The sequence below is a fragment of the Cryptotermes secundus genome, unplaced genomic scaffold, assembly GCF_002891405.2.
Source record: "Cryptotermes secundus unplaced genomic scaffold, Csec_1.0 scaffold592, whole genome shotgun sequence".
Taxonomy (NCBI): domain Eukaryota; kingdom Metazoa; phylum Arthropoda; class Insecta; order Blattodea; family Kalotermitidae; genus Cryptotermes; species Cryptotermes secundus.
Window position 1 is genome coordinate 126,677 of NW_019734362.1, and position 18,947 is coordinate 145,623.

Here is an 18,947-nt window from a genome sequence, read left to right on the forward strand (position 1 = left end):
GGCCTCTACTGGCTCAGCGGTATCTATATGCTTCCCCCATCTACCAGAGGCGTTAGACACTATTGTTGGGCGGGAAATGTCCTTAATAATTTGGCTCAGAGGCCTCCTTGAGACATGAGGTTCTTTTACGTGCCGTAAAGCTACGACACGGGACCCACGGCTTAAAGTCCCTCCCGGAGGACTTGTTCCCTGAATTTTTCCGCCCTTAAAAATTCCACGACCTCCGGGTTTGAATCCGCGTACTACGAGTCATGAGGTGGGAACGTTACCCCTAGACTACGGAGACCGCTTATTCTCTCTGTGGTTACAAGTCACAACAGTATCTATGGTAAGCCAATGTTCAGAGTTCTCAGAAACTTGAAACTTCATCTAAAATTTATAATTTAGTCACTATCACATTAAACATAGCTAAATATATATAAACCATGCACTGCTTACCAAGGACGATCCACATCACGATGGCATTGCCTCCTGTAGCAACTACAAGCATTGCAGCAAAGACTACAGTCCACACAAGTTTCTGCCACCATGCCAGATCATAAGGTCTCTGTGAGGGGAACAGGCACTCCGAAATAAAATCACGCAACACCGTTCTTTTGGCAGAAGTTTCTACCTCTGTCAAAGTAGCATCCAGTAGATCAAGCACTTGACTACGGTTCAGCATCCACACAGAGTTTACATTTGTGTCTGAATCCATCTGCAGCAACAACATGGCTGTGCAGTTGTAGAGGGTAGCGTCTTCTATAGCGTCACCCATCTTGTTCTCATACAAACATCTGTACCACGTGACAGTATCCGCTACTTGCTTCAATACGCTTGGTCTGTTTCACTCTTGAACGGGAGAAGTACAAGATTGGAAGGAGTGTACTTCAAAATGAAGTGCGGCCTGTTCATAAAAGAGAGTAATCAGAACGCAAAACATATTAGATAAACGTATACAATTTATATTTCAATAGAATCATAATACACAAAGCTGAAATTCAGCAAACGTTCTGAAACTGCTTATGGGATATATAAAAAATATGGATAGATTTATTTGGCCAAAAAATATTATGCAAAGATACCTCATATCGAATTTAAACACAAATTGATTAATGGTTTATCTTAAACACGAACGTTCAGTTATGGCCACTTATGAAGTAAGCTTTGCAATATGTCGACATAACTGTAAAACAAAATGGCCTCTTGCAGTTACACATAGGTTTGTAATGGCAATATTTCTCTGAATTCTGATAAAAGGTTTATGATAAACATGAAGGCCAAGAGTTCAAGTCAACCTACTTTTCGGAGGAATATATGGCCCCCTTTGGATCTACATATCCACTCTCTGATACTCCTCAATTGCCTATTGTTTAATTAATTGAGCACAACAGGGACAACTGTACCTTATATTGCCTCCTTATTCAGGCTCAAAAAATAAGCTACACATGTCATGAACATAAAGCAAGCAGTTTATGCTCCTCCGAAACGTTGGCTGAAAGGCGCAGTAATACACGGAGTTATATTACAGGATACAGAACTCTTAATAGTGAAAATTTCATGTATTACTTTATCCTAATTTGTTTTTTATTTCAGGAATGTGGCTACGTGTATTTTCCCAGCAATGTTTATAGAAACATTCTCACGTCGGATTATAAATGAAACTGTATAAGATTTGAGGCTTTCACGGCGGTGACTATGAAGAAAGAAGTCTTCTGGGATTTGGCACCGTGTATAAGTGGTGTTAACCGACGTTTCGGAGGAACGTATCGCCTCCATCTTCAGGGTAGAAGAAAAANATGAAACTGTTCAGCGTTGGTGCTCAGCTGAACGGATGTACAGAGAGACATAACGTCCACATAAGGAGTTCATTTTTACTTTACCTAAATCTGTATACTCACTTCTTCTTGAAATATTAACTAAGATATTCCTGGAATATTTTATTCACAATTTTATTATGGTGTTCACAAAAGCTGGCCACTGGAATCTATCGTGAAAAAAAAGCCTCCAGGAAAACATTTGAGCTCAAAGCGAAATAGCATATTTTGAAAAACCGGAGGATATCTCTGTTTCAATAGGTTTCCTAGTATTGACAGACTGTAACTATTGGGACTATGGTGGATACGAGTTACTGGATTGGAAGATGCTTTTACAAATATGTGATACGTAAAACCTTTCACAGTAACCGTATGTCTCATATATATAGCTCCCATCAATACAGCACTCTAGACTTGCTCCTCGTACTGCACAATGTGTCTTCGTAATCTAAGAGAGTATAAAATGATAATGTGTAATGTAATCAGTGTTACACTCATTAAATTTTTATTGGAATTAAAATTGTAAACTCTTCATGAGGAAAAAAATTTTAAAGTCAGTTTTGTACATGAATAAACATATTTTACGAATGATATTTACGACTGTGGCATGTCCTTCCGTAATGATATATAACGTACTATTACTAAATTGAACTTACTTACTTGCTTACTCATGGAGCTGAGCCCTTCTGGAGGAGCCACCAATTCTGCAGCTACTCAAGAATTTCCCAGCATTTTATAGAACCCGAAGGTTCATTACCGTGTTCACAAGAGCCCTTCACTGGTCCCTATCCTGAGCCAGATCTATCAAATCCATACCATCCAATACTATCTCTCTAAGATCCATTCTAATATTGTCCACCCACCTACGCTTTGGTCTTCCCAGTGGTCTCTTTCCTTTTGGCTTTCCCACCAATATCCTATACGCATTTCTCGTTACTATATTAAACACGGTTTAAAATTCAAAAGAAATGATTCTAATCAAAGTTACTAAACGTTGATGTGAACACAGCAAGTGAATCAGATTATCCGATGTCGATGTTCTACATCCTGTACATCCTGTCACGAGATGGCAATGGTAACGTGGTCAGCTTCTGCAAAAGCTTCTCCATTGCGTGTCGGGGGCTCATTCAGTGTTGTTGGAGACGGGGTGACATAGACCTCGAGCTTTATTAGTTTCCAAGAATAGAAGCGCTTGTGGTGGGAAATGGAAGGGGGGAGTCCTTCCAGCTCAGTACAACAATTAAGAATGATTTCTTGCATGTCTATCTATCTACGGCTCTACAGCCCTTTCTTGGACCTTAGTCGCTTTCTCAGTTTCTTTATCTTTTACATAGTCCGTAGGACTCCTTGAACGGGGGATCAGCCCGTCACAAGGCCCCTACCTGCACACAGAACAACACAAAAATATATAATACACAGATATCCATGCCTAGAGTGGGATTCGAACCCAAGATCCCAGTGTTGGAGCGGGCGAAGGGAGTTCATGCCTTAGACCTCGCGGTCACTGTGATAGGCATTTTGTGCATGTTACGACCTGAAAATATCGGTGATATCCATCAGCTTCACAAACAATAATTTGTACTTTTTCCTCCCGCTTTGGTACAAATCATTCCTGCAGTCCTGTCTAGATAGGTAATTCCAATCGCCATGGATTCAGCGAAATGTAAAGGGCAGTAAAGTTTCCCTCCAGCATTGCAGTAAAAACATTCAAGTTTCGGCTGCCTCGTGCATGTTGAACACTGTTCATTTTCCTTTCATTTCCTTCTCGTAACCTCATTCGTCCCGATAGATGAAACGTCGTCTCTTCACAGTTGATATTACATATACACAGTAAACTTGTCTTTGGTCGATGAGAGTGGTCGCTCTGTATAAGACATTAAATGGCTTCACCTGCTCAACGCTCTGGGAATGTGTATTCAAACCCCAAACGACGCACCAAATAATTCTGTTGGGATTATTCTTTTTGTGTTGTCGTGTGTAGATAATGGCGTTGAGACGGGCTGGAGTCCTAAGATCTGTCTATATGAATTATATTTCCAGAATTAGTTCTAAACAGGAATAGTCCCGTGACGAAGATGTACCCCAGTGTTTAACTAGCAAAGCAACTTTAAGGCGTACGGGAGAGTATATTTAATCTCGATATTAGTGAGAGAGATATTAGGAGAGTGGTTAGCCTCAAGCTCCGGACACTTTGTCTCGGTAGAGAAGCCTACTATATCCACTGCATAGGAGGCTGTGTGAGCCTTAGAGCCCTCCTGGACACTGTGGAGGAGAAACATCCCTTCCTGTGCCGGGAATCGAACCCACATTTCCCAAACGCCCACCCGTATGATAAAAATCTGAGAACAAGCTTTGGAAAATCCATTTTTATACATTTTATCTTCTACTGTTCTGCCTTTATTTGTGGATTATTGAAGGATGTTTTCAGTATCAATACTGCACGTGTACATGTACAGCGTCGGGTTCAGAGATTGCTAGAATTATATGAATTGGAAAGGGTTCAGAAGGAAGCAATCATGGCTTGATTAAGGTGCAACTTCAGAAATTACGAGGAATCATTGAGAAAACCACGACAACTCAGAATGACCAGTGTGCAGGCCGAGTCTTACGTCTGAACCAACTATTTCGGTCTATTTTCTAGAAATAAATGCCTCCCCCGTTCTTCTGAGGTAAAAGGAAACATAATAACTGTCATGTTCGCTGTGTGCAGTTCAAATCCATTGATAACGTAATTATTTTCATTGCTCTAGTTAAGTACGTGCTAGTGGGATTCTAAAGAGTAATAAATTAATTTGTAGATTGCTGCTAGAATAAAATGGAGCGTCAGTTCTTTTCTTCTAAGAAGGGACGTAACATCAGTCTTGCATTCAGCTAGAAGGCAAAATGTTATGCCGAATTACCTAGAATTTTGAGACGTTAAGACCACTCTTGTATACATTAGTATTTGGAGATGTGGCTCATTTTCGCGCACGTAATGTAGGAAGGCACAGGCCCAACACTTTCAGTGTTATCCGTCATTCTCATGTAAAAAAATGATGTACTCTTTAAAGGCTAGAATCGCTTGAAATTTTACGTTTACTCGTAATTGGAAGACGTAACACAAAGCTCTGCCGGTCACGGTAGCCGAGCGGTCTAAGGCATGCACTGTCTTTGCTCGCTCGGAAGCCGGGATCGTGGGTTCGAATCCCACTCAGGGCATCGATGTTTGTGTCTGTTTTTCTCTGTTTGTCTACAGGTAGAGGCCTTGCGACGAGCTGATCACTCACCCAAGGAGTCCTACCGAATGTGTAAGATCTAGTAAACCGAAGTGAAACGGAGAGTTACATGGAGGTAGGCCTAGGCCCAAATTGGGGCTGTAGCGCCACAGAAAATAAAACACAAAGCTCTAGGAAGTACGAATCGCCTGGTTTTCTTTGATAGACACGGACAGCATAGAAAAGATAAAAATTAAAAGGGCTATACAGACATACAGACAGACAGATGATCTCATAATATGCACTCGAAGCAGACCGTTGCCTAGCAATGATATGGATGACAATCCGACATACAAACAGCAAGGCAATCTCATAATCCACCTAAGCAAAATTATATACATGTACCCAGATAGACAGATGGCCAGACACACAAGAATACGCAGGCGGCAATGTTATTGCATAAGCCCGCTTTTTTATTTCCAACATAAGTGAAGTAGTCTAAAAACCTAGGGTTTCCTGCAGTTTGAATATGCCTAACTGGAATCCAGAACAGGACGTACCTCTTTTGAGATTCGCAGATCTGAGAGGTGAACCGCCTCGAGGCTCACTCTGGCGGTGTACTCTATTGTGTAAGGACGTATTAGTCCCGCTCCGACGTAACTTCAAAAGACTAACAACTAACCATTGGATGCTACATTCATTAAATAGAGTTACTGCAGTCAAAATTGCAGATATATTATAAAGCTGGAAACTAACTTGAAAGTGTGAACTAATAATAATATTAAGGAGAACACCACCTCTCGTTATTACGGATGCATGTTTACAGCTTCGTTGCCTGGCGATAGGCTTCCAACAGCTCCATGCGCCCTCCCGGCGCGGACTGCTTAGAATACACAGCTTCCCTTTTATTGTTGACTCTATTCGTGTTTACAGAGCTGTTGCCTGGCAACGTGTTGATCAAATCAGATAAAATATTTATTACAGATTGCGTATATACGCTCAAGAATTATTTATGCCAAAAATTTTACTTGCCAAAATACAGCGATTCATTAGTTATCATCACGAAACCGAAATCCAACGAAAATTTTTCGTACGAAAAAGGTGTTATTTAAAAGCAGCAAAAATACTCCCGATAAAAGTTGCACATTTTTGATCGACCCGTTATCATGCAGCAATTCAGAACCGAACCGGAAGTGCTAAACACATTGCAGGGCCCCACATTTCGCCATTCCAGCATGTTGCTGCTACTGACTCTATAAAATTAAAAATATGGCTTTGCAGTGGTCTCATATGCCTAACGCTCATATGAAGAATTGTGAAGATCAGTCAAATGATTACGAAGCAGGGATGGGATGACAGAAACATATATAGAGAGCATGGTGATCTCATATCTGTCATTTTATCCTTTCTATAATGAAAAGTAAGTTAAAATGACTTGAAACACCTTTAAGAAACTTCGAATTATTACAACTAACGAAGTTCATTAACCAGATTTTGACGATCTGGGTCGCGACGCAAAGTAGCTTTATAGGTGGATACCCACGTTTCAGGGAAACATGTTGCCTCCTTCTTCAGTGTTTAAGCCTTAAGATGGAGGCAAAATTGTCAATTGTATATTTGGTGTTTGCATACAACAATATATGCCACAACCGATGAGAATACAACCTGAAAAATCTGCACTTTGGAAACCTAACAACCTTACTAATATCTCCCTATTAAATTGAAAGCTTAATGTGGCTTTCTAAAATTCAAATTGTTTTGGAATTTCTGTTATGGGCTCCTTTTTATCTTCTCCAGGAACGAAAATTTCACTGTCCCCTGGGAAGCTGCCTGTCCCCATACTTTGAGCGACTGTCCGGGGTGCTGTGTGCAATGACTTGACCTCTGCCTATGGGTTCCGCCAAGTGTCCCACAGACTTAATCGAATAGTATGCTCTACAGCGTTAATCTAAGTGGTAGGTAGGAACCAAGTTCTCAAAATACTAAACCACATGTTGACCATCTTCAGTTTGTCTTCCCGAAAAGGATTTCGGAAGTAGGCTCATTCAATGACCTCTGCCGAAGAAGCGAGCCCAATTTTAGCTTTGATTTTAATCTGTGTAGGTGGATTTTGATACGTGGTTACTGAATTCAAGTGCGGCCCGTCTTCTCACAAAAGAACAGAGAGTGGCACATCTTCAATTCCGTAAAAGGATTTGTTCGGTTTTGTCTGAATTCATTCTTGACTTGCTACCTTCTTTCGCGCCGGCCGTGCCATAGCTCAAGCTGTTAGTCGCTGGCTTCCCACCGCGGCGGCCCGGGTTCGATTCCGGGTCTGGTCAAGTGGGATTTGTGGTGGACAAAGTGGTGCCGGGGCAGGTTTTCTCCGAGTACTTCTGTTTCCCCTGCCAATGCTCATTCCACCAATTGCTCCACAATCACTCTCACCTATCATCTGGGGCTGGTACAATAGGCCAGAAGTGGCCGCAGTACAAGGAACTTAATCCCACCCCACTAGCAATAAAAAAACTCTTTCACGCTGGTATCTTGCTCGGCCTATTAGACCCTGAAGATGGAGGCAATATTTTCCTCCGAATCGTCCGTTGACTTTCATTGGACTACGCGGCGTTATGTCCCAGAAGATTGTACTGTTCGTAATCACTGCTGTGAGAACCTCAACTCAGACATTAACCCTTCAATATTCTTACTTATTCTGTAGACTATTACCCCCACTGAAATCTGTATACGCAAAAAAGTGAAGTTGCTCCCTGCATTAACTATTTTCGCTCAGTGGGGGTGGAGTCCAACTGGGTCCACTCGGCACGGCGGCCATTGATTGGCCTATTGTAGCCCGCCCTGGTTGATTATGATGATTGGAGAATTTGGTGGAATAAAGATTGGCAGGTGAAACCCGCCCCATAGCCACTTTTTCCACCACAAATCCCACTTGTCCAGATCCGGGCTCGAACCCGGGCCGCCGTGGTGCGAAGCCAGCGACTAACCGCTTGAGCTATGGCGCGGCCTTGCTTTAAATTAGTCATCACGCCAAGACCTTGCCTCCTTAACCTATGTGGTAGGTGGAAGTGGGCGCACGGCTTCACTCCGTGACGCTCTATTCAAGTAAAATGGCTCCCGGTACCCATGAGTAAATAATCAGGTGAGCAGATGTTCCAGTGTGGACAGTCTGGGTGAGTGACAAGTCTCTGCTAGGAATTGACAGTCTTTTGTTCTTGAATATTTCCGAATTAGTTATCAAAATCGGCAAAATTAATAGCCTGTTATCTATAGTTTGTATCTCATGCACGCAGATACCTTACATTATCAGAATATTTCTCCGAGACAGCACAATTAAAGAAGTCCCTGATTTATATCATGAAACCCTAGGTTCCTAGTGCAGATATACATTCCTGAAATAGCGGACACGCTAACAAACCGACTCAGACACACAGCTTTGTGATTTCATACGCCTATTTAATATCTTAAGGAAGGACGACAATGGCAAACTAAATAAATAACTGAATCCAATTTTTTATAAATATTATAATGGAAGAAGTAATAAATATATTTAAAACACAAAGACAATTTGAAGTGAGAAGAGGGTAATTTGGTTTGTTCTGCAAAGAAAATTAAATGTCTGGCATTAGTAAATGTTCACGATGTGGAGGAAGTGAGGCAGAAACAAGAATTGTAGAGGAATTAATGATGTTTATTACGATCCCCAACGAAGTCGGGTCGAGATTCTTGGGCAAATTTTAGTTATTGTGGGTGCAATTTACATTGAGTGAATTCCGGCAGGGCCGGTCACGGTAGCCGAGTGGTCGGTCTTCGCTCGTTTGCAAACCGGGATCGTGGGTTCGAATCCCACGCAAGGAATGGATCTTTAGTTTGTGTGTGTACGCTTTTCTGTGTTTGTGTACAGGTAGAGGCCTTGCGACGAGCTGATCACCCGCCCAAGGAGTCCTACCGTATGTGTAAGATCTAGAAAAACCGAAGTGAACGGAGAAGTTCATGGAGGTAGGCCTAGGCCCACTGGGGCTGTAGTGCCAAGGAAAAAAAGAATGCCGGTAGTAAACTGATATGAGTGTGCTGGCTCAGTTCCACTTGCTATCAGTAGATATCAACTCTGAAGTTCGGCTGAAGAAATGTCCTGGTTGAAATTTTTCGTGCTCTTCCTTTAAGAATAATAGAGGATTAATGCTTTTAAAACGTCATAGAATCACCTCGTTCCTTCAATACATCGGTGGACCCTGAATAATAAATTCAGTAGTTTATGCAACACCCTAAAGCAACCGGACGTAAGCCTGTAGAGAGAGCGCTTATTTTATTTACTTCGGGAACAGAAATGATTCACAGAATTTTCACCTTATTTCGCCATCTCCTCGCAAAAGTTGTGTTAAAATCTTAAAATTCAATTTTTTTTATTTTAAATTTTTTTCACGTCACTTGCCCACTACATGTTTCGACTGATATGATCATCATCAGGTACTTCGAAAATTACAGTTGAAAACTGCTGCACATCCGTCAATGAATACAATTCCCAAGTATGCCCTCGTTTATGCGCCCATGTGTTGTGTAACATGTAACTGTATTTTTATTTCACGTATGGAGTGCAAATCTTATAATGTGGTTGGTTTTCTATTGACTTGAAATGTTCGGTGATTTTTCTTATGTTTCGTGTGCAGCTGCTCTGAATGTTTTGTCAGAGTCAGGGTTACTTTACAACTGGCGGTTTACCGCCAATCAGTTCACCTTGGCGAGAAGCTCATTGAAACTAACGACCAGAAATTTTATTTTCCATCTGAACACTTGCGGTCATAATCCTGGGCAGAACTCACATCTGTCATTAGGTAACGACTGCTTTTCTTCAAAATCGAAATTCAGATGTCACCCTATCGTTTACGCTACGTCATCTGCTGACTATGTCGTTACATAAATCAGAAGGGAACAAAATCCATCAGCCACATTTAACCGTTTGCAATCAACGGTCTCTTCTCTTATGCGCGGGCGGTTCTGTCAGCAGTGAAACATCCCGCAAGAAACGAAATGCATGTGATTGATTGCTCAAATCAATTGATTACGGTTAAGGCCACACGGGTGATTTTTCTGGTTTTTTCGCGGACCTAGGGGACGAAGTGACATGATGGCCACAAGGAAAATCTGTTCACTTCCATGCGTGGTTCATTTCCCACCACAGTAAGCACACTCCACACAGACAGAAGGAAATCGTTTACACGAAGTTTGTTTATCTGTACGTTTATGTTGGAGGCAAAGAACGCAATGATTTTCAAGGCTTCATCATTTAATTTGTGGAAGATTACAAAATGGAACTTTTCATATTCTCCATGAACAACAAAGAAGAAAGTACCTTCGAAAGACTTATAGTCGTATCGACTGCCCATCATTTCATTTAACAGCACTCAGTTCTGTATCAGGTTCTCTACATGGAAGAAGACTGTCCAGACCGTCTACACGTTTGAAAGGTAAAGAAGTAAAGATATCCCTGTAATAAGCCATGGAGTCCCATAGGATTGTGAGACGTCGAGGCTCTCACGTTTTCTAAACAATCAGATCACAGATGGTGGTCAAGTTGTTAGCCTTAGGCGCCGGCCGCCCTTTACCCCAAGGAAGATTTCTATACTGATTTCTGTTAGAGGCTATGTCGACCCTAGGACCTTCCACACTATATTATCTGGCTCCTGACAGAGTTTTAAACGCAGAAAGTCAGCAGACTCCTTGAGAAACAAATACTGACACTGCCAGTTGGGAAATTTCACGTCATTCGTTCAGTGAGAAGGTGATCCAAGTGATCTCTCTACCTTCAGAATTCCCGGCCAATGTTCTCTATTTATTTTTTATCTTTANATCCAGTCCGCAAATTCACACCCTGCGTCTCTACGAACAAATTAGATAGGATCATTCCATCCTCACCTAGGTGATCCAAGTGATCTCTCTACCTTCAGAATTCCCGGCCAATGTTCTCTATTTATTTTTTATCTTTACCATGCTTCCTACATGTCCCGCCCCTTTGACATCATCATCCTAAATTTTAAAATCCTCATTATGCTACTTTCTGTAGGCCTTGTTACTTTTCGTTCTCAGGTCCCAATATTCCCTTCCGGACATTGTTTCGAAACACGATCAGTCCGCCTTCTTCCTACAGAGTGAGAGTGCAAACAAGGTTCTCAGTTTTACTGCACAAACATTTTTATTAATTAGTAATTACTGAAAACCAAGAATAGAAATATTACAAGGCACAGAAGCATGTAATTCTCTTCTTTTCCTTCTGCACGATTACCAGCCCGCTGAAAGCGATTCAATAAAATGTAAAATGTTTAATGTCAATTATTTTGGGGTATGCGGTAGAGTTGTTGGTTGAGGCGGTATGGTACAAGCCAGAAGGTCGCCGGTTCGATTCCTAATGAGGTCATTGGATTTTTCAATTGACCTAATCCTTCCAGGAGTACTGTAGCCCTGCGGTCGACTCAACCTTTAACAGAAATGAGTACCAGGAATCGTACAGGACGGCCAGCGCGTAAGGCTGAGAGCCTTAAAGCCATCTGTAAGCCGATTGTCTAGAAAATGTGGGAGCCTCGACGTCTCACAACTCTATGGGCCTTCACGGCCTGTTACGGGAATAGAGAATAACAATTATTTTACCAACTTTTGTTGATCTGTTATGAGGAATTCGTTGCGGATTCGCGTGATACAGAATTTACACTTGGTATGTATAACCTCAACCGAAGAGTCTTAGATATATAAGCGTAGATTCATCATGCTAATTTTAATCTAAATCTAACTAAGGAGCTTGAAGCTGATAAGTTGGAAATAAAGATGGAAATGACATCAGCAGTATTGCTTCACTTCCATTAATTTCGTTCAGTAACCTCACAATAGACATGAGAAATCGTAAACAAAGGTCCAGTTTCGATCTGGGGTTCTCACAGCCTTGACTGTGAAGAGTATAATCCTTTGTGTTCTAACACCGTACAGTCCGGTAGTTCGCCGAGTATTAGAGGAGTGTTATGTCTCCATCTTCAGAGTGGAAGGGTAAATCAACCCAGAACCCCGCAAAAAAGAAGACAGCACACAGATCCGCTCTGTTTGTCGCTTGATTCTTGCCGGTTCATTGCTTCATTTAATGTTCTGCCCTGAAGATGGAGGTTACATTTTTCTCCGAAACGTCAGTGTACTCCTACCAAAGTACATGCCATTAAAACGCAAGAGACGGTACCCGTCAAGAAGCAGAAAAAATTCCGGATTAAGGAGAGTTGATTTGAGAGTTTTAGTCGAGTTCCAAGATTGAAGGGTGACTGAAGAAGAAATGACAATGAAATTTCATAGTGCATTGAAGTGCTACTTTCTGTATTGAAATCCGTTGCCAGGAGACGACTAGTGAAGACTGAGAATCCTAGCGCGTGTTCAACAGTGAACTGGTAAAACGATAAAGTTGTACATGTGCTTAACTAATTAAGCACTACACCATGAAGGGGTATGGGGTGGAGGATATGGAACCACATTTTTCTTGAACTCGGTACTAACTGGAGGTGAGTGATGAGCTTCACTCCCCGACCGCTTTACCTCCGGGGAAAAGCCCCCGGTACCCATTGGCTAGGAGGTTGGGTGGACCCCAGAGCAGGTCTGGACGACGTGGAGATGAGAAATTTCTTGAACCCACTGGGACTCGAACTCCGACCCCTCGTTCGTCCAGCCCGTAGCCGGTATCTATACCGACCAGTCTATCCAGGCTCGTAACAGTGGACTGGAAATGTGTTAATCAGCGATACCGCTGTATTAATTGTAACTAAGAGAGATTGTAGCCGAAGTGCAATAAATCCAATTATCAGAACTAGAACCCATTATTTTCGTCACACGTACCCCCCTACACGTGACAATATTCATATTGAATTCCCTATGCTCTATATGCACGACTCGCAATTAAATGACTGCACAGTGGGAAGGGTACGCCGTATCTTCACTACTGGATCATATCCATGTTGCTCAACGAATTTAAATCAAATAAAACTAGGACAATTTCACCTTACTGTATATGGGTACAGTAAACAGGAACAGCCTTTATGCTCCAGATTAAGTAAACTCCATCCCCTCCACACCACCTCCGGTTCAGTACGTTCAGTACTAACATATTTATCAAGCAACTATACATTTTGATCTTTGGAACCATTACGAAAACATCCATCTTAGTGCAAAAATATTACAAACCTTGGTCATAGTTTGAAGAATGCCATCTTCTGGTATGTAACGCCGTGTAGATTGTGTGTAAATCGACATGTCGGAGGAGCGTCGGTTAACACAATATCTACACTGCGTCACATCCCAGAAGATGGCATTCTTCAGAGTCACGCCGAGGAAACCTCAATTATTAGTTAGTCGTAGTTTCCTCTCATTGAATGAAATATTTGTCGGCAAAACAAAAAATTAATTATTTTGAAAATTGCACGATTAAGTGTTAATTCTCAAAATAGTATATATTTATGCTATTACTCCGTCTGCTACATTCCCGAATTGGATTCTTGTGGTTTGATCTAAGAGTGATAAAATTCTTGACTNTTAAGTAAACTCCATCCCCTCCACACCACCTCCGGTTCAGTACGTTCAGTACTAACATATTTATCAAGCAACTATACATTTTGATCTTTGGAACCATTACGAAAACATCCATCTTAGTGCAAAAATATTACAAACCTTGGTCATAGTTTGAAGAATGCCATCTTCTGGTATGTAACGCCGTGTAGATTGTGTGTAAATCGACATGTCGGAGGAGCGTCGGTTAACACAATATCTACACTGCGTCACATCCCAGAAGATGGCATTCTTCGGAGTCACGCCGAGGAAACGTCAAATATTAGTTGGTCGTAGTTTCCTCTTATTGAATGAAATATTTCTGTCGGCAAAACAAAAAATTAATTATTTTGAAAATTGCACTGTTAAGTGTTAATTCTAAAAATAGCATACTATTACTCCGTCTGCTACATTCCCTAATTGGATTCTTGTGGTTTGATCTAAGAGTGATAAAATTCTTGACTCTCGTGCGCTACGCGAACTCTTATAAAGGATATCTGCCCTTCGCAAGAAATTTATCTTCCAAAACAAGATAGCAGAAAAGTACACACAAACACGCAGACATGAATGCTAGAAGCAGAACTGAGATAAACAATCACGCTGGGTTCTTAGAAGACCATCGGAATTATGTTGATGATATTTCAATGCAGAACAAAAGGTCTTGAGTCCCTAGTTTTAATCCTTTACGCCTACTTGCATCCCTTAAAATTAAGCAGATGGCTTATGTTCTCGCAATATGCTACCTGCATACAAGTGTGTGTGACTGTCTGTCTGTGTGTCACATATTTTAACTTCTAATCCAGTTACCTCATTTTCTTACAAACAGTGTACAAATTTTATGCCATTCAACGAGAATCAAACCTCTTACTTTCCTGCTACAGTAATAAGAACATGAAGTGTGAATGAACTTGGAGCTTTCGAGCGAAGTTACAGAAGCTTTGTACAAGGACTTCAAATGATAAACTGTAAGAGATTTTGAAAATAAAAAATGGATCCGTTCTTTGCCAGCACGTCCAGACAGGCTGCTGTGACTCTGATTCAAGGGCAAATCGGACAGGGTGCAACAGCGAACACCCATTTTAATCTAATGCTGAAGGATAAGAAATGGTGTAGCGAGGATGTCAAAGGCCTACTATGGGTTGCTGGACTATTTAATTGCGATTATATTAGACGAAGCCAAGCGATAGGCATCGCGCTCCATCTGCTATATCCAGTGGAGAGGTAGCAACTGGAAGGGCCCCAAAGACAATCTGGAGACAATGGCGTAACTTGTGTCTCTCTCCGGGAATTGAACTGCGTCATCCTGTCAGTAGCTGAGCACGTGTTCTCGCTTACAATACTAAAGTTCAGATAGTAACAAATTTGAGGTGAAAGCTATATGTGAGTAGCGCTAATTTCACTCGATAGGCTGCTAAGCTAACGGCTAATAAACACAGCGATTAACACAAGCGACACAAGCGCAGTAAGACTGCAACTTTCAGTTAGCCCAAAGTAATAGGCCATGGGTAATACATAGGATCAGGAAAAAGAAGTACAGTCACAACATTCACTGCATTATAAGGAAAATAATTTAAAATTATGACGATTATTTGGTTTTATGCGTTGTTTACATACAGTGCTAAAACTGAAATCATAATGACGAGAACGCGTCTATGTGCTTACGTTTACGCCTCGTTTCTGAAATTGCATTGCAGGTTTCAATAAAATTTGGTATTTGAATCTCTATTCAGTTCAATTTTGGTGCCTACTCTTTAAGGAATGTCAATCCTGATAGGCCTATTACTTACTTTCACAAAAACTTTCATTATACAACAGATCAGCACTTTCTGCAAAGTACAGATGTCGCAAAGTTCTAAAACTATATCAGATGTGGTGGATAGGGAAAAAATACAAGGAAGAATAATTTATGTCTCTCTGCAGAATTGTGTTCGCAGCGTGATTAGCCTTACTCTAGGTTCGTGTGTAGAACATATGAACACCAAAGTCAATCTCGTATTTAAATTAATATCAAAGAACGCATCTCCAAGATATGGAGTACACTTTTCCACTACTGTTTTATCACTTGTGAAAGCACTCACGTAAATCCTTACCTACTTCAGTAAGATATATTTTTGGGTATGTTTGTTCCTATTTATTTTCCTGTACGTCGCACATTTTGACTCGAACAATTCATGTTTCATTTTATTTCTTTTGTCAGTAGAAGTGAAACGATTTCCAGTTACTTTTGTGTAAAGGAACATTTCATTAGTTCATGTGCAACACATGGCATAGTCGAAGACTGGGATTCACGAATCGCCGGCCTTTCCGCACACCTCACAGTCGCTCCGCACACCCGACAACACCGGCAAGCGCGACGGCACTGAGTTGGCAATCTGAATGAAATGGTTGCGTAGTGTGCGGTCCTTGCCGACCTGCGCCGTTGACGGGAGTTTGCGCTCTCACACATTAGTGAGTTATTCTCAAGGACGTCGATTTCGTCAGCAACAATAAGAAAAACGACTGATCCACGAAGTGGGTTATGTTTCAAAACTGACGTCATGAACAGTAACAGGGAGAGCTTATACTCCCCGTAGACCGATCTGTGATCAATAAATTCTTAAATGCTGAGTATGAATTAAATACATCTACAATTCCACGCATCGACGTAGAGAGAGAGACAGATGACTTTCCAAAAGTTCATTTTCATTTTCAGATTGTCTCAGAAGTGTAAATGCGTAAAAATCTCGAGACTAATTTTGTTTTCACAGTCACAACAGCGTGCGCTCTCCCACAGGCCTGCGCTATGTGTGTAAAAGTAAAGTAAAGCTATCCCTGTAACAGCCCTTGAAGGCGCATAGGTTTGTGAGACGTTGAGGGTCCAACATTATCTAGAAAATCGGCTCAAAATGGCGGTAAGTTTGTCAGCCTTACGCGCTGGCAGCCCTTAATCCCACCCCCAGGAGTCTTCCTCGTACTCATTTCTGTTAGGGGCTGAATCGACCCCAGGGCCACAGTGCGGCCGGAGGGATTAGGTCAATTGAAAAAAATCCAATAACCCCATCGGGACTGGAATCGGCGACCTTCCGGCTTGTAGCATAGTGCCTCAACCAAAACCGCTACCGGGTGCTCCGCGTTACGAGTGTGGGAAAGTCAATTAATTCCTAAATAATTTAAAAAGCTTGCACTGTTTCTGTAGGATCCTACAGACTGATGATTCTCAGTAATGACTGGAACGGTATGTAAAGTAAACTAGCCTATCACAGACCTTGCCTCCTGGTACTAAGTAACAGTAGGCAAACAGTCAAAGCACGGAGATTAAAGTAAGGGACCTTTTAAGTACCGATTGTCTACAACGTTCCATAAGAATATATGTATAATTATTGTGTTTCTAGATATTATCCATTTTCTTGTTTTTATTTAAAACATAACATTTCGGAGACGGGCTCCAGAGATAGCGACTCGCTCTATCGATTGGCTTCAACTAAGTAGGTTCCGTCTGAAGGTGGAGATAGAATCCTGTCTCAGAAACGTTATGTTTTAAATAAAAATAGGACGATGGATCTTCACAAACGTATGGACCTTATTTCAGAATATGTGCCTGGCTATTCTCACAGTATTTGTTTACGTGCTGTTATCTTACGATTAGCTTTAACTACTTGGGTTGGGATGGGGGAGGGTTCATCAGTCTATAATGACTTGGAAGGAAGAAATATTCATGGCCCTGTTTCAGGTACTATTTTGACCTTCGTCTAGACCGTCTAGACAGACTCAGGAAAACAACTGAAATCCTCAGGCAGCACTGACGTTCTTCGATCAAGAACATCGAGTTAGGTCTCTACATTTTTTCTTAAGCAGCTTATGTCTTGTCTCGTGTGTAGTTTTTTTGTTTTGTGGTCACTTAATCTCACACTGAGACACCGCTGATGGGGGATGTCTATTCAACCAGGCTGGTGGAGCAATGCAATTTTTATTCTACAGAATTCACGCTGAAATTAATTTCGGTTCAGTGATGATGTACGGAACAGTACAAATTAACTGTATTTAATATCAATATTATTAAAACTTTGACATATTTTTAATATTTTAAGAAGCTTTATGCTTGTTTTATACGTTTTAAACACGTTTAGGTTGAGTATAGAACCACTTAATTTGTGCATTGAACATATAAAATTTTTATAGTCAGCGCAACAATACTTTATTTATTTATTTTATAGCGTTCACTACATGTTTCGACTTCAAATGGATCATCTTCAGGTGCTGCAAGTTTTTCATTACCGAACTGCAACGCTAACGTTCCCATTTCTATAAATGGTTCGTACAAGTTAGTTTCTATTCAGTTCACAAACTAGACAAAACTTAAGACTAGACTTTGGTTAAAATTAACAACAATATACTATGAAATAAGAATAAAAATCGTACATATGATAAAGTCGCATACATAAGAAATAGGTTAAACTTAGTTTAATAATTATGTGATCCTAAATCCACAATTTGATATTTAAAAATGAACTTTTAAAATGTTATAAGCTACTAGTATCTTTCTGTTTGTTACTGCAGCAGACCACGCATAGGCTTTGTCAGATTTCTTGTACCGCTTGCTGAATTGGCTCGCCATGTTAGTATCGTAATGTTACCGTTTCCTAGAGAAGAGAGCCCTCCTCTTTCATGATGTCGGGAGCCACTCTACAGTGGGCTTTTACGTGTATTAATAGTGATATGTTATGTTACACTTATAACAGGTGTTTGAACATTAATTCCTTTATAACCTTTCTATACTACTTACGGTTAACATTACGCGGTTCATTGCGCTGCGAGGCTCATACACAGTAAGCTATTTCGTTCAAGGTTGCTAGCTTACTGTCCCAGGATAATGGTAACGGTAGTGGGGAGGATGGGGTTTTTAGGGGGGAAGAAAATGTTAGGGGGGTGGAATGGTTGGGATATGAGTAAGGGATGAGAGGTGTGGTGGCTGGTAGAGATTTCTGGAAAGAGTTGGGTTCTGAATATTAGAATTCGATTTTGTTAAGAATTCGTATATGGGGTTATACGTGTTGGTCGAAGTTTCATTCATTTGTAATCCTTCTTTATTTATAGTAAATATATAGCAATTCTTGAATTTATCCAGCATTTGGTCCTTTTTTCCAACTTGCAATATTTTCATTGTTTTTTTTTTTTTCATAGCATCGTAGTTATGCGTCGTATCGTGTATTTGTTGGACGAATTTTGAAATTTTGCCATTTGCTTGTATGTCTCTAATACGCTCGTTACGTCTAAATTTAAATGTGGGGCCTATCTCCCGCACGATAGCTATTCTCTAAGAAAATGGTAATATCACGATACTAACATAGCGAGTCAATGCAGCGTACAGTAGAAGAAATTTGACAAAGCCTAGGCGTGGTCTATTGCAATAACAAACACG

The 18,947-nt window shown here is 40.9% G+C and overlaps 1 protein-coding gene across 2 annotated transcripts in view; it reads right to left on the bottom strand.

Annotated features, from left to right (window-relative positions):
* The window catches only part of LOC117282662 (tachykinin-like peptides receptor 86C), a 113,556-nt gene extending 95,178 nt beyond the window's left edge, over positions 1 to 18,378 (bottom strand). The window contains exons 1-2 of one of the 2 annotated variants that reach the window (XM_033753221.1): positions 18,312 to 18,378; positions 439 to 886 (exon numbers count right to left, since the gene is read on the bottom strand). In XM_033753221.1, the coding sequence (XP_033609112.1) occupies positions 439 to 757 (319 nt within the window). In that variant the 5' untranslated portion in view covers positions 758 to 886; positions 18,312 to 18,378. Of the gene's footprint in view, positions 1 to 438; positions 887 to 15,336; positions 15,629 to 18,311 lie in introns of those variants that run through there. The other variant, XM_033753222.1, reaches the window with a different exon arrangement.
* Between the last annotated feature and the right edge of the window lie 569 nt (positions 18,379 to 18,947).